The sequence below is a fragment of the Numida meleagris genome, chromosome Z, assembly GCF_002078875.1.
Source record: "Numida meleagris isolate 19003 breed g44 Domestic line chromosome Z, NumMel1.0, whole genome shotgun sequence".
NCBI lineage: Eukaryota > Metazoa > Chordata > Aves > Galliformes > Numididae > Numida > Numida meleagris.
In genome coordinates this window covers 37,865,632-37,882,672 of record NC_034438.1, presented here as the reverse complement: position 1 = coordinate 37,882,672, position 17,041 = coordinate 37,865,632, and the positions used below count along the sequence as shown (strand labels likewise).

The 17,041-nt window shown below is 38.7% G+C and overlaps 1 protein-coding gene across 3 annotated transcripts in view; it reads left to right on the top strand.

Annotated features, from left to right (window-relative positions):
- The window catches only part of PRUNE2 (prune homolog 2), a 138,165-nt gene that overhangs the window by 81,633 nt on the left and 39,491 nt on the right, over nt 1-17,041 (top strand). For all 3 annotated transcript variants that reach the window (XM_021380677.1, XM_021380675.1, XM_021380676.1), the window contains exons 7-10: nt 1,834-1,992; nt 2,983-9,493; nt 9,932-10,497; nt 10,612-10,742. In XM_021380677.1, the coding sequence (XP_021236352.1) occupies nt 1,834-1,992; nt 2,983-9,493; nt 9,932-10,497; nt 10,612-10,742 (7,367 nt within the window). The remainder of the gene's footprint in view (nt 1-1,833; nt 1,993-2,982; nt 9,494-9,931; nt 10,498-10,611; nt 10,743-17,041) is intronic.

Genomic DNA, 17,041 nt, shown 5'->3' with positions numbered 1-17,041 from the left:
ATGTTTTGACACACTTTGATGAAATCCTCAGTATTACTGTTGATTTGATGTCACCGTAAAACTTCCCTTTCCATCTTAGATTTTTAAATCCATAAATAATCTGCATGTTTTGTTTAAAGACATGGTGTTTGGTGGTAGCACAGCTAAACTCTTTCCTGCGCTGCTCTGTATGTTTTGCAACAGGCAGCGCTGGTCCATTATGAAAGAGAAAGAGAAGCAGACTCTGTAACGTATCTAAAAAATACTGTTTATTAGGGCTAATGTTTTTTAGGAGAGAATACTATATAGTCTTATGTCCCTTTATTTTATGGGAACCCTGAAATGTTGAACTGGCAGTGGTCCTCATACAACACATTGGGCATATCCTGGCTGCAGAAGGGATTTCCCTCTTTTGGTCCCTAGACCTACTGCAAGGGTGGCTCCAAAAGTAATGCCTCCTTTTAAAATTATTTTTATTATGTTGGCCCACAACATAAAAGGCAGATGTTGGTGGTATGGCAGTAGAGGTTGAACCTTCTTGCCAATATTCCATTAGATTTTATTGCCATGTGACAGATGGCAGCAGAGAGGCAGTCTGACAAAATGGTGTCTGGCATGGAAGTGCGTCTGAAGCAAAGGTGCGTCATTGAATTCCTCTACGCATTAAAAATGTCACACATTGACATTCGTTGATGCTTGCTGAATGTTTATAGAGACCAGCAATGGATGTGAGCACAGTGAGGCAGTGGGTGGGCAGAAATTCCCAGTCAGTGTTCCTTTCATGAAGCTTCCAGATCGATCAGTTGATTTTAATGAAAGTGTTTAATTCCTTGCATTTTCAATTGATTCAAGCAATACAGAAACAATATAGAAGCTAAACTGTAACGAGGCTAGAAGGCTGAATATTTATTACACCTGTCATTTATTTACCATGTTTACAGTAGTAAACGCCTTGTAGAATAGATCTGCAATTGGATTATGAGCTTTCTTTTGGCACCTAGCTGGGTGTGAGTGAGCAGCTGAGACAAGTGTTTGGACATTCAAACCTTATTTACCATAATTCTTCACTGTATCTCCTTATTCAGAATTTATATTTGAATGTCCACCAATAAACTGCTAGCTGACTTCTTCTTGTGCAGTAATCTGCGTGGTTTTCATGTAGAACGAATTGTTGAGCGTGATGCAAACATCAAAGCAGAACTTCATTTCTAATCTGGGAAAGAATCTACTTCCAAAGCTCTTGACAAATAGTTTTTTTTTATAAGTTCGTCTTATAGGGGAGGGAGAAGCATTTGGTGGACACATATGAGCAGATTAATAAATATTTGTATTTGTATTTTGTATAAAAATAAAGTATTTGTATTTATCTAACCAAAACAGTAATTTATCAGGTAGGAGACAGATGCAGGGGGATAATACTCCAATCTGCATATACAGTTGTTTTATATTTATGATGAACTGCTGTTTATTCAGGGCCAGTGTAGCTTGGCAGCATCACAACTATTATAGCATATGACATTGTGTTTAACTTGAAGATAAAAAAAATTCTCAAATACAAATAGGAACAGAATGGAGAAAAGAAAGTATCTGATAATTTGTTCACTAGCAATTTTCAGAAGTGATGACTGAAGAGGGACATTTGCTCTTCATGTATTATGGCCCCAAGTCAGAAAAAGGAAGGCATAGTTTATATTGCAAAATCTAGTTAATTCTACATTGCACTAGTCTAAGGGGAATTCTATTGACACTTAAAGCCACTGCTGTATATTAGTGTTTCTGACTATTTTCACCACAGATTTGGATGGAAAGAGTGAGAAAAATGCACTGATCTCTTAATTTCTTACCTTATTGCAGGACTGCGTGTTACACAGGAACCTCATTGGTGATCTGAAAGCATTCATATATAAATATGGCTTTGATGTACTTGTCATTTTGGCCAACCCTTTGCCAGAAGAGGAGCAAACAAAACAGCAAATAGCAGTATACTCGGAAAACTTAGAGCTAGGCAGTCAAGTAAGTACCTGGAGAAAGAATTCAAAAATATTTTTTCTTGAAAAATAATGTTTTTTTTAAAAAGTATATGCAAAATGTTGAATAATTAGGTGGATACAAGAAGTAACTACAGTTGGCTGGCAATGGAGTAGCAATTTGAAATGACTGCACTATTTATGCAATGTGAAATGCAAGCTTGTGTTATTTTTGATTGCTTCAGAGCAGCCTAATATAAAGATTGGTTAGTCACAAGAAGTACAGTAAGACTGTACAGAACAGAATTTTTTTTTACTGATTTTGTGATGGCTGGTTGGCTTGGTTTTATATTGTGATATACAATACACACAATGTTACAAAGGACAGTGACTGTGATTGTGATCTACGCTTTGACAGTGGGTCATGAACAGTCACATAAATGGAAATGACCAGAACTCTTATCTGTGTATTTTATCACTAAATAATTTAAGCTATGCAGTTAAGCCAAATTTTTTCTAGAACAAAAGCTTATCCAAAGTCAGATGCTGTATGTTTTTTTCACCTGTATTTGTCCTCAGATTGAGGAAATCATGATGAGGCAACTTCTTGTACCTTTGTCTTTGTCTTAAGAACTTCTGATTTTAGGGACAAGTACCTAAAGGACCCTATTGCTTCAGAATCAACATAAATGTATTTATTTTATGAACCTAATTATTATCTTCTCAAAATTCTTTTCTTACATACCCTTTATATATTTCACCCAGATTTCTTAAGGCAATAACTAAATATTTGTATTTTCTTTTACTAATGAAAAATAAACTTGAAAGTCAAATCACATCATTTCAAGTAAACATTATGACCAATTGCATTATATATATTTTATACCAAACTTTTAATATTTCATCCACTGAGTGTTCCTGAAATGTCTGTCGTAGGGAAATGGGAATAGATAGCTATGATTGTGTTGCACAGTGGAGTAGACTGCCCCACTACCTATGATTGTAACGGTTTTTGAAACATCCTATTTTTCAACAGATTTGCTGCGAATTAGAAGAGTGTCAAAATCCTTGCTTGGAGCTGGATCCACTGGAGTGTGAATGTGACCAAATTCTTATTTATCTTCAAGAAAATTCTTTGGTGACCTGTGATCAAATTTTTCTTCTCATTAAGGAAGTCATGAATAGAAGACAACCGGAAATGGTATCAAACAGTAGAACGTCTTCTACTGAAGCTGTTGCTGGGAGTGCACCACTTTCTCAAGGGTCTTCTGGTATTATGGAGTTATATGGCTCTGATGTAGAACCGCAGCCCAGTTCTGTCAACTTTATAGAAAATCCTCAGGATTTAAATGGATCCATTCAAGCCCACGCTGATCTTAATGTAGACCTTGTGAGTCCAGACAGTGGCTTGGCTACCATTAGAAGCAGCCGGTCTTCCAAAGAGAGCTCTGTTTTCCTTAGTGATGACAGCCCTGTTGCAGAAGGTGCTGTTTCCCATCATAGTCTTCTGCCCGGCTTTGATTCCTACAGCCCTATTCCTGAAGGAGCAATAGCAGAAGAACAAAAACCTCAATCTAGAGATAGCAGTGGTAACTTTGACCTTTTTAATTTTGATCTAGCACCAGTGGCTACAGCTCCATCTGAATCATCTTCTCGTTCTGTTGACTGTTCTCCAGCAGATGACTATTTCCTTAATAGTGATTCATCTGAAGGGCAACAACTTGCTGTGCAGAAAGAACATGATGAAGCAAACTTGCTAGAAAGTGATTCAGCAAATTATTCAACTGACTTAGTTATGACAGCAAAGAAGGAAGACGGTTTAGCTGAGTTTGATGTGAATACAGGAGAAATGTTTGAGAAAACTTCAAGTTTGATTAATCTAGTTGAGGGTGATACTTCCTCACCAGAAGTGTTGAAATCTGCTGATTCAAGAATTCCACCAACTCCAATGAACAGTCTTGTAGAAACTTCACCACTAGATAATGGGCAGCCTTTATTTTTCCCACAAGAAGTCATTAAAAAAATAAATGAAATAGATGACACAAAATGTTCTCAGTCGCGTGTTAGATATGGAAGCTGGTGGGATGGATTTGACTTAGAGTCCCGAAATGCTGATACATGGAGTTCAAGTGAACAGGAATCTGTATTTCAAAGCCCTGTCTTATGGAACAATTGTAAAACAAGCCCATTGCTACGAGAACATATTGATAGAAGAGCATCAGATTCTATATTCCTCCAAAAACAGCCTGAGCAAATGGAATACACAAGACCAGGTCTGTGGGATAATCAGTTTAAACAAGATAATCAGAAACAAGAGAAAAAAGAAGAAAACGGTGAACATTTGTGTTTGCAAACTGCTTCTTTAGAGGAGGCAGAACAAGAACCAGAGAGTTCTACTGATGCATGGAAGATCAGTCAGCCAGCACCTGTGATGTCAGATGCATGGTGCTGTGGTGAAGGGAAGGGAGACTCTTATGATGTCTGGATTAAACTTGAGGCAGAAAATATTGCTAGATCCTCCAAAAATGTGTGGAATGTGCCCAGACTGGATAAACAAAAAATACCAGTGAATGTTCCTGAGAAATGGACCATAACAAAACGCAGTTTATCAGATTCTTCAGAATTTGTAGCAGACAATGAGACTGAAAACCCGCCTACCCAGGTATCTCCAGAAGCCTGGGATAAAAAAAGATGTTATTCACTAGAAGAATGTGGATCATCTGAAAACACAAATTCTGATATCAACAATATGAAGAATAACTCCACATCGGAAACAGAGAAAAAAACTCTATTTGACGACCCTAAGAACAGACTGACACAATTTGAAAATATGGAGACCTGGAATCTGTATGGTAAAAACATCAGGCAAGAAGTAACAGAAATAGTGGTGCCCTGGGATCATATCTTCTTGTATAAACCTTCAGATCTTAGCTCATCAAATATAGGTGAAGACTTAGTTGTTTCTCCACTAGACACCAATTACTCAACATCTGATTCTTATATATCACCTACATATGTGGAAGATGGAAGAGAAAATGAGGACGAAGATTTTGTCCAAGAAACAATTACTGATAAATTGATAAGCCCAAATTTGGCTGAACCAAAAGCACTTGAGAAAGCAAATAATAAACCATTATCTCCTAAAAACATGCCTTTTTCAAGACCCAAAGACTCAGACATCTGGAGCACACCCTTAAATAGTAGTGATGCACAATTACGAGAAAGAAATTCTCACAGCACTGCTCTTTCTACCTCTGCTAAACTGTTACTTAATTCAGAACGAGCTACAGATCAGTATTTTTCAACTGAGTTATATACCAATGAAAATACCTTTTCTTTATCTGAAAACAGAAGAGTTACACCAGTATACGATCAAACAGTGAATGACTTATCACCACCACAGAATGAAGTAAATAGTGGACAAAGTTTAGCTGAAAATATAGGAACAGTGAGCAATGCTCCTATAGAAGACACAGACACATCTACACCAACTTCAGATGCTGGAAATAGTTTGGATCTGAATTTATATGATTTAGGAAGTGAGACACTGAGTGAGGAGGCAGCACAAAACACTCCAGATGTTGATGAAAAGCTGAGTAGTCAGCATTTAGAGCAACATCTTAATTCATGGAATTTACGAACTGAGCAGGGTTGTGAGGAAGGCTGGGACAATGCCATTGTCGTCTCTCAGGAAGGAGAAGAGGAATATAAGATAACAGATGAGACAAATGGAAAACAAACTATTACTGACACTTGCAACAAACTAGCAGAAGACAGCAATGAGCTTTTATGTAACACAAATTCAGAAGATAACAGGTCGAAATCTGAGTTTTCTAGATCCCTGGAAAAAATGAGGAATTGTTTTAGTTTGGAAGCCTTAGTCACAGATAATGAGCCATTTTCCAAACAGAGTAATCTAGTCAGTCAGGAGGAGAGGAAAGAATTGTCAGAGAATGATGCCGAGTCTTCTTCAAGTGCTTCTGAGGAAGACAGAAATTGTGAATCTCTTGATGACTCCAGACCACAAAGTTACAGTTACAGTGAAACATCACAGCTGCTTGCTGAGAAAGCTGAAAAGGAAACTACAGTGATAGAGGATGCAAGAAGTCCTGAGATGGAAAGTATCTTTGAAAATAGTTCTTCTAAAATGCCTGTAAACTCAGATGTCTGGAATAATTCTGGAAAGAATGACTCCAGTTGTCACTTATCTGTGTCAATTCCTCTGATGAATGAACCACCAGAGACACTGGGAGAAGTAATAGAGGGCTCAGATAAAGTGATTCCTAACCATCCACACATCAGTAATTCTGAGTTACTATCTTCTGAAAATAGCTCAGAACTAAGCAGCACTCATGAAAAGTTTTTCATAGATGAGTCTCCACAGACTAAGCTTAAGAAGAGTCCTTCTGCTGGTTATGTCAGTGTTCCTGACATCACAGATATGTCTATGATAGCTAATTCATTTTTACATTATATAACTTCAGGGAGAAATGAAAATTCTGAAAATTTAGAATCTCCTGATAAACTTTGCAGAGAACTATGTGTAAAACGTAATAACAGTTTTCCTGAGACTGCTTGGAATTTACAGCAACATGAGGATTTGAAATCTCCGGGAGCAAGTCCTGAAGCAAGTGAAGTCCATGAAATGGCAACCACCACAAGCAGTTTTTCAAAGGATATACAGATCAGAAGTTATTTGGAAGGAGATAATGTGTGGAGTGATTCAATAAATGATTATACACACTCAAGTGGAACAAGCCCTGATTTAAGTGATGCATCAGTGAATGTGTGGGGAGACCTTCCAGTTGATAGTAATCACAAAGAAGGTAGAGCTATGTGGGATATTAAAAATGATAAAAATCTTAAGGAGGCTTGCAAAATAAAAGAATTTGGGAATAAATACCAAGAACGATTTGAAACAAGCCCAGAACAGAATAAGGTTCTTAAAAGCTTAGATTTTTGGAATGCTCATGTAGATGATGATACTGTATCTTCTTTATCAAGTCCTGAAGTAAATGAGGATTCAGAGAATTCAGAGGCATGTCCAGAAGAACTGAATGAAGATTCCACATATGAAAACAAAGTGCACAAATTATCTGAAGTTGGAGCAGATTATGCAAAATCCAATGCAACAAGTCCTGAAACAAATGAAGACAATTTGGATGCAAAAAATGACGTGGCAGAAGAGATCTGTGTAGATATCTTAAATGAATATCCTGAAACAATTAAAGCTCAGAATGTATCACAGGAGGACTTTACCATAATGGAGCATAATGAGACTTCAGAACATTTAGATCAGTGGGAAGCACTTCAGAATAAGGCTCAAGTGAGTCTTCGCAGTGAAAAAATGGGTAGCACAGAAGATTCATATTTGTGTCAAATGAATGAAGATGCAACAGTGACTTCTGTTGGTGGTCATAAAGAAGAGTACTCTGCAGGAAGTGGTATGTGGAGTTTGTCATTGCAAGCTGATTTAGGAACTGATCAGAAATCCAATGTAGGAACATTTGATTTTCCATATGGCAGTTCAGGATGGTGGAATCCACAAACATGTGAAGAAAACCTGATGGAAGATGAGTATTCTATTTCAAGTCACTCTGTAACAAATCAGGTAACAAACAATAAGGAGAAGTCCTGTGGATCACCTGCACAAAGTGAAGAACTAACAGAAGCACATTCCACTGAGCCAAATAATGATGGAAGTCAGCCTCTCCACCTGTACTATGATGCAGAAGAAAATGAAAAGCTATTATATCCTATGAATATTTCTGATAGTCAAATAAATGAAGACACTTTGGAGTTCAAACAATATGATCCTTCAGTACTAGATAAAGAAGAGAGGGGCTTGAAAGAGCAGTTTTTCCCTATGAGTGAGAGTAATCAACTGACATCACAGAATCCTTTTTCAGATGATCAACAAGATATGTCAAATACAGCAGATCAAAAAAACACAGTACTTGATCTACCAGAAGGGCATGAGGGAAATGCAAGTCTCATCCTTCAAGAACAACAGCTAGACACATGTGAAACATTAGAAGTGCACAACCATCTGCCAGGTGCTTTCACTGTAGAAGACTTATCTTTTGAAATGACTGAGAAGTCAAGTCCAATGTGGAATATATTGATTCCCCAAACTGCAGTTATCCCAGATATTTTACAAGATAACACAAAAGAAAGTAATCATTTATTTTCAGTGGAACCTGACCTGTGGACTAGTGCTGAAGAGTTTGTCACTTTGAAATCAGTTAGTGAAAATCCTTATATATTAAATCATTGTGAGCAAGACAATAGTTCTGAGGCATCATACAGTCCAGATGTGTGCCAAGAGTATGAAGTTAAGCATGCTTCTATCCCATCTTCTCAGATTAGTGTGGAACCTGAAGGACGAGATAGTCAGATGACTCACAGACAGTCAAATATGAGTAAAGAGACAGATTCTGATACAAAAAGGCAGTTAATAATGCAGAAGATAGAGGCAGAATCTGAAAGTAATAGTCTCCAAGACTATGATCAGGGAAAGGCTGATGAATCCTATCAGCTTATCTCTTCTAATTCTCCAGAGCCTCTTGAATTTGCGATTTTGGAATGTGGTCTAGAAAATAAACCTGTTCTCAAGACAGCAGAATCTGTCAAAGTCCTCAGTGAAGTTTTTGGAGTGGCATCATTAGATCTGAAAGACTCATTCCATGAAAGTTATACTCCTGCAAGTTATCAAGGAACACCAACAGATTCATCTCCAATAGTGACCTTCCAAACAGATTTGGTTCCCATGAATTTAACTCTACCTGATAGAGCAGAGCAAAATTTGAAAGAAATTAGTGCCTTGGCTGAAGCTGGAAAATATTCTGATACTGGCCATGGAACAATAACTGGTGATGAGCTAGACACACCAGGAGAGTGTTTGGATGAATCTGAGAAGGGTTTGGAATGTAACATCTGTAACACATCAGTCACTAGTAGCCCAGTGAGCACATGTGGTGAAATTAATATACTGGAAATAGTGGGCAGTGAAGCAGCAGAAAGGGAATCAAACAATACACAGATATTCTTTCCCAAATCCTTTCTTCCTGGTGATAATGAAGGCTATGAATCTAATTCAAGTGATCAACTGAACATGATGAAAGAATATGAAGACATAATTGAGAAAGATGTTCCTGTGTTTAAGGAAATGCCCAGTGACCAGTCACCAGTGATGTATACTCCACCATTCCATGTGTCTTTTGATGCTGAACCCTCTAGCAGCACATGTACAATGGATGAACTCTTGTTAAAGCAGCCATTTCGTAACAGTGTTTCTTTGGAAAAGCATTTACCACTGCTAACTCCTTTGGAAGTTGATGAAGGCATCCTAATGACCGAAGAAAAGAGCATCGAAGATCGGGGGTCTGACACTTCACCAGACATCCTTCAGAAGAATCACGTGTCAGTACCTTTGCTCTTAGAGTCTCAAGTAGCTCTAGAAATTTCTGAAGTTTTGAAAGAGAAATCTGAAGCAGAAGCAACTGATCTCGACTCACCGCCAGGTGGAGATAAAAGATCACCTGCTGGTAAGAAAACTTGCATTCTTACCAGAGCAAGTTCATGGGACAAAGAAAGAAGAAAATGTCTGGAGTATTACTGCTGAATGTTAAGATATGGGTCTCCTTGATGTACAGAACTCTGCTGTTGGGAGTACTTGAAGTAGTACTCTTCTAGGCATGTTTAAGCCTTTTGAACTTTTAAGTTGGGATGTTATTTCTGTTGTTTGTACAGGGCCTGTGGGACACTGAGTCATTTGTCCCTTAGGAGTGATTGTGGTGTTAGTTAATGTATAATCTTTAACAATAATAAAGATTATGATGTTGTAAAATTCAAGTACACATTAACAGAGATTGTCAAAGAAAACTGAAAGGAACTGTATCTCACAGTACTGATTAAAAGAAATTGTGGTGACTGAAATAGTAATTCCAAATCTAAAAACAATTTCTGTTTGTCTGTTATTTTAGAAGCTGGCACTACTTCCCTGCTTAGAAGGGAGAATAAGCCAAGAAATTCTTCTGAGAGCCCTGAACTGGAAAGTACAGAGAGTAAGGAGGATATGAGGATGCAGGTGCATAGAGATCCGACTTTGGTGGAAATGGATTACTTCCTTGTTACCGAGGAAGAAAATATACCTTCAGCAAGGGAAAGTGATTTTGTGTTTCAGGAGGCTGATGTACCTGAACAAACAGAATCTAATGAAGGCTTTTCACCAGGCTCATTGGATACCTTTCAGTCAATCTCCATAATAAACGAAAGGGAAGACCAGTCTTCTTGTGGGGCTGAATGGGACTTAGATGAGAAAAACTCTTCTGTTGTGCCTCAAAAACTGGAAGATGAAAGGGAATCGGAAGAAAGATTTGGGCAAGATGAGGGTTGGATTATATTGGGCCAAAATGAAGTCAGTGATGTATCATCCGTGGAAATTTCTGCTGAGTCAGAGGTGCCAAAATTTGAGTCTGGACATCCTGGCAAAGTACCAGAAACCGCTGTAATGCAGCAATTGACTGTTGACACTCAGGCAGAATTTCAGGTAGAAACTTCTTTTCTAAAATCATTTGAATATGAGGGCTGCTCTCCTTTGGATGTGGTGTCTACAGAGAATGACAGTTTGGGCTTCACAAGAGCACATGCCTTTGTGTTGCAGGTGGATGATGGTAATGGTGCATGGGAAACAAATTCTCAACAGAAGCTTGGGAATAACACAGCAAAAGAACAAGAACTGAAAGAAGAGGCAGTGCTTCTCAGCAGTGAAAGAAAACTGAGTGAGAAATCAGGGTAAGAAAAAAAAACCCTATGTTTCTTTTCAGAAGTCTTCTGTTCATTAGTTATCAAAGTTATTAAATTCTATCAGATCATTAAGAGATGTCAGGACTTTCAAATCTGAAGTACTCATTTTATTCATGTGATTTAAGTATCACTATATTCCTCTCTGTATCAAAACAGAATCTTGATTCTTGGTTGCTTGAATATGAATCAAATTAGGACTCTTTTGTAATGCTGGAAGATTGTAAATGCACTTCCCTGCAGAAAAAATCTGTCTTTGACAAAGTGCAATAGACTTCATAACCTATATTGAAGTCTGAAACAGATGTGGCCAGGGTATCTCCTGGGCCAGGTACTGCTGGTATGGCCCATCCAAATGTAGTGCAATGCCAGTGATGAGATTATGGAGGCACTGAAGTGGAATACTATTTTTGCCTTGTGGGAGAATTTTTGGAATGAAGATGGGAAGCGGTAGATACCTAGGGTCAGAAGAAGATAATGCTTTTAGAGGAAAGTAAAGGATGATGGCAAATTGCTATCTTTGTAGTTATTTCCAAGCTCTAATCAGATCTGAGCAGCGTTTTTTCCTGTGCAGACTGGCTTGGTGGTTGAGACAGTTTCAGTGTATTTGCATCTCCCTTCAGGTGAATATGCAACCTCTGTGTTGACAGCATTACTGGCTTTCACCAGATGGAGAAAGAGATGATCCTCTGGACTCCATTTACTGGAGCTTTTTAGTGCTGCTTTTGTTGACTTCTTAACTTTTACAAGCAGAAGGTTGTAACTGATCCAGTGGACTAGGATAGCCTTAGAGATGCAAGTGTGGAAGTTTGACTTCACTTTTCCTGGACATCTGCAAGTGCCAGGCTTGCAATTTTACATAAAGGAACCTAGTGTGATGTTTATGTAGTGAAATTCTTGTGAGCAACAAAATAAAACTTCCCAGTAGAAAAGAGGGATGTTACTTCTTCGTACTTGTTTCTCCTTTTCAGCAGCACTTACCCAAAAATAATGTATTTGGTATGAAACGTGGTAACATGCTGTTTTTGTGAAATATAAGTCTGATTTTTTATTCCAGTTTCTCCTAAGCACTTCAGTGTGGAATACACATGACATCCACAACTTCTATTACCGAGTTCTGACATGCAATGTATTTTAAACATTTTTAGTCCTGTATTTTCACTAACAATTCTGCAATTTTAGCAATAGGCTCTTCTTCTCTTAAAAATGGCTTGCCTGTTTGTGATCTTGATAATAGCATATACAAATAGTCTCTGATGGAAAAGCATAGCTTTTTATTAACTTTCATTAAGTTAATAAAATAAATTTATTAAATTATTTATTTTATTTATTTTATTAATAAAATAAATTAACATTTATTTTATGAACATAGCAGTTCATAGCCTATTAACATTTCCAAAATTAAGAGTTCAGTAGCTGTCACTTATCTTCCCCCAGACTTGTTAAAATACCTCCCCTCTAAATATTTTCACACATTTTAAAGTGTATTAGTAGCGCAAGATCAGACACTGTAATAACTGAGCTGTTTTTAATATAGAATAAGTGCTTGGTTCACTCTACACATAATTTCAGTCTTAGAAACCCTGAAAAGTAACAATATTTCTTGCAGGTTTTAACTTCAGCATCTTAGGTTGTTCTAACAGACAGTATTTTGAGTTGTATACTTTAGACCCCCAGCTCTGTCGCTGGCTGAAATTGCGTCAGTTTCTAAGCAGGCAGTACCAGAAGAATATATATGATGAGAAGGGTTCTGCTTCTGTGGAGCAGTGACAACTTTTGATGATGCAGGTTATCATTTACTGTCCTCAAGAAAAAGGCAAATCTTCAGAAAGAGTGGGAGGAGATAGGTGCTGCTGAATTCTGTACTGTCTGAAGTAAACTAAATGCTGAGTGCTTGACCTGAAATCACCAGAAGTAAAACTAGTTAGCACGTTTTTGTTGCAGCCAGTCCACCAAATTTCTAACTTATATTCTAGAAGGAAAAGTTGAAATATTGCAATTTTATACAAAAGAGAAATCTGGAAAAAGCATAACAAATCTCCAAGCAGCAGTTCCGAATCCGGATTAGTGTGTGGAAAAGTGGCTTGGGATTTCTGTATCTACGAAAACTAAACATTTCTTGGCTCTAGCATGGTCTGCTTCTTAGGAATAGCCCATGCGCTGGAAGCTTTCCTCACCGTTAGCTTTGCTGGGTTTCACTGGGAGTTTATCTTTTTTTTTTTTAACAGCCAAGTAATTTCTAGTGAAAATCTTTAAATCAAAAAATGCTTATCACCTATGCTCACAAAAAAACACTAAATAGGAAAGGAAAGAGTAGGAGTTGTTTAGAAGTGTTGGCTACAGGTAGGCTTGCAAATCTCATATGAGCATATCAGCTGTCAAATCCTTTGTCTCCCTCAAAAAACATTTTAAATTAAAAGCAGCCAGATGCTGACCCTGCTTAAGTCACTCTGACTAATTACATGCATCCTGGGGTTTGAGTTGCCATGCTTATATGCCAGTGTTGCTAATGTTCTAGAGAGAAAAAAGGGAACTGTTCCAGGTGTCTGCTTTTAAATTACTTTTATAAATCAGCACAATGGAGTTAAGATTTTGAAAAATGAAGATACCCTGTGGGATCCTTCAAAAAAGCCCCTGACTTTCACACTTACCCCGATACAAGAAAAATAATCTGTATGGCTATGGATATATAGCTATCTTTTACTTCTTTTTGCTATGATTTATTAAGTCAATTTTGTGAAGTACTCTACTGCTGTTCAGGAATTTCTGTAAACTTCCAAAGTAAAAATTTGCATCTTTTACACAATAGCATTTTGCATTCATTCAAATTTCAGATGTAGAATATTGATTATTCTTATGGCTTAGTATTCTCTTTTCAACTGATTCCTGAATTGAAGTCCAAACCATAAAATACCACAGAAACATTTTCTGAAAACCACTAAGAGTGTTTTCACTTAAATGCGTGGTGGAATGCAGTGCATCCTGGAAGGAAAGGGGACAGTGATCCTTGGTGTAGAAGCCTTGGAAATTTCCACTGTAGGATTTTTTCTGTCTGAACCAACAGTGGCTGTTGTACATAACAAATGTATTTTCAGGCGGTAGTAGTGGCTGTTTCTGTACCCCTAAATCCCCAGGGGTCTGGGGCCTGTCCCATTTCATGTCATTACTGATGACCTGGATGAGGGGATTGAGAGCACCCTCAGTAAGTTTGCAGACGACACCAAGCTGGCAGGAAGCGTCAATTTGCCTGATGGTGGGAAGGCCCTGCAGAGGGATCTGGACAGGCTGGATCGTTGGGATGAGACCAATGGGATGAAGTTCAACAAGACCAAGTGCTGGGTCCTGCACTTTGGCCACAACAACCCCAGGCAATGCTACAGGTTTGGGGCAGAGTGGCTGGAAGACTGTGGAAGAAACAGACCTGGGGGTGTTGGTCGATGCTTGGCTAAACACGAGCCAGCAGTGTGCCCAGGTGGCCAAGAAGACCAACAGCATCCTGGCTTGTATCAGAACTAGTGTTGCCAGCAGGAGTAGGGAAGTAATTGTCCCTCTGTGCTCAGCACTGGTGAAGCCGCACCTCAAGTACTGTGTTCAGTTATGGGCCCCTTACTGCAAGAAGGACATCAAGGCCCTGGAGCATGTTCAGAGAAGGGCAGATGGTGAGGGGTCTGGAGCACAGGCCTTATGAGGAGCAGCTGAGGGAGCTGGGATTGTTCAGTCTAGAGAAGGGGAGGCTCAGAGGTGACCTTATCACTCTCTATAACTACCTGAAGTTATAAGGTTGTAAGGTTGTTATAAGGTTGTAGTGAGCTGGGGGTCGGCCTCTTCTGTCTTGTAAATAGTGGCAGGACGAGGGGGAATGGCCTCAAGTTGCTCCAGGGGAGATTCAGGCTGGACGTTAGGAAACACTACTTTTCTGAAAGAGTGGTCAGGCACTGGAACGGGCTGCCCGTGGAGGTGGTGGAGTCACCGACCCTGGAGGTGTTCAAGAAGCATTTAGATGTTGTGTTGAGAGATGTGGGTTAGGGGGTTATATTGGTGATAGGTAGACGGTTGGACTGGATGATCCTGTAGGTCTTTTCCAACGTTGCTGATTCTATGATTCTATGATTTTATGAACTTGCAACAGGGGAGATTCAGCTTGGATGTTAGGAAATATTTATCTGAAAGAGTAGTCAGGCGCCGGAACAGGCTGACCAGGGTGGTGGTTGAGGTACCATCTCTGGAGGTGTTCAAGAAACAATTTAGATGCTGTACTAAGGGATATGATTTAGCAGGGAAATATGATCTTGGAGGTCTTTTCCAGCCTTGGTAATTCTATGATTCTATTATTCTACTTAACAATAATGAAATTGAAGCCCAGAGAAGTAAAGAAAAAGAAATCAGTGATTCAGCATCTTCATTAACAAGTATTTATGGAAGCACAGAACCTTTAAAATCTACTTTCCTTTGGTTTTGTTGCTAGATGTTTTGTGTTGATAAGGTACAAACTCTAATGAGAGTCCTCTTCACCATTAATATTATTCCTTTTTTATGAGAATTTCTTACTGGTAGAGATTGCTTTACAGTGCAGTTTCGTCCTCCGGTTCCCATGTGATTTATTGCTGATTTTCAGTGAACTTATAATAAGCTGATATCTTCAGTCACTTAGATAATGGCTGCAGACTTTTTAGAGGATGGAACAGATACATGCAGATGTCTGTAAAGATACCCAGCAGTGTGGTCACAGAGGCTTTGATTTGTACAACCGAAGCATGATGATTGAGGGCAAAAGCTTTTCTGAAGAGATAGGCAGAGAAAGAGGGGTGAGGGAGTTTCCCTCTGCATTAAAAAGTGGATACGTTCCAAAGAGCTGCCCCTGAGAAACAGCTGTGACCAGGTTGTGAGTTTGTGGGTAGAAATCAGGGACCAGACCAATAAAGGATGTCTTGTGGTCAGGGTCTACTACAGGTCATCTGATCAGGGAGATCCTACGGATGAGACATTCTTGCTTCAACTGCAAGACATTTTGTGCTTGCAGGCTCTCATCTTGATGAGGGTCTTCAACCATCTGAATGTCTGCTAGGAAGGCAACACCATGGGCTGCAAGCAATCCAGGAGACTCCTGAGTTCACTGAGGATAACTTTGCATTCCAGCTATTACGCAAACCAACCAGAGGTGAAGTGTTTCTGAACCTGGTACTCACCAGTGCAGAAGAGGTCACTAAAGAGGTTAAGACTGGAAGCAATTTGAGGTGTAGCAATAATGTCTTGGTTGAGTTTGTGATATGAGGAGTATGGGTGTGGCAAAGAGCAAAGGGAATTATTGGATGAGATCATCTTGGCAGCATTCCTCAGGGACAAAGGATTGGAGTAGAGATGGCATTAATGTAAGGAAATAAAGAAAACGAAGAAGTAGGTTGAAGTCATTGTGTCTATAGATCACTGCCTCCTTCATTCTAATGTCAAAGAGAATAGCTTTCAAAGGTGTTCAAGTGGATTTTAAGAATGCCTGTGACTGATGATAAAGTTCTTCTCTCCTGTCCTTTTTTTCTGCTGATGCTGCAGCAAAAAAGAAAAAAAAAGCAACAGTAAGAGAAGTATGTGGATACTTGGTAGTATTAGGGCACTGAAGAAAGGATGTAAATCTGACTGAGTAATAAGCAAACACCAGAAATAATAAACACCTGGGCTTTGTTTGACCTTGTGAAAAACTACATGAAGATTTTATAACACATTATTAATGTCTATCTTTTCAGAAAGAAAATAGCTTTGTATATGTCTTTCCATATTTGAGCAGCAAAATGTGACTGTGTTTAAAAAGGAAGAATTCAAGGAGCATATCCAATATAAATGTTGGATGTGCACATGTCTTGTCCATAGAGCTGGTATGATTCTGTATTCTGTATTTAGGAGATAAACAGTGTTGATAACGCACCCGTGTTTTAGTTGTTGCTAGCAGTGCTGCACAGAGCCAAGGAGATTTCAGCTTCTCATGCTGCCTTGCTAGTGAGGAGCATGGAGGTGTGGAGGTGAACAAGGAGCTGGGTGGGTTCAGAACCAGGACAGCTGACCCAAACTGGCAAAAGGGATATCCCCTACCATGTGACAATGTGTAGAACTGTAAAAATGGGAGGAATTGGTTGATGGCAGCTGCCTCTACGAACTAGCTTGGCATCAATCAGTTAGTGGTGAGCATCAGTTGTTTTGTGTTTTCTATTATTATTATATTTTCTCTTCTTAGTAAATTGTCTTTATTTCAGCGCACGGATTTTACTTTTTTTTTTTTATTCTCTCCCCCATCCCTCTGG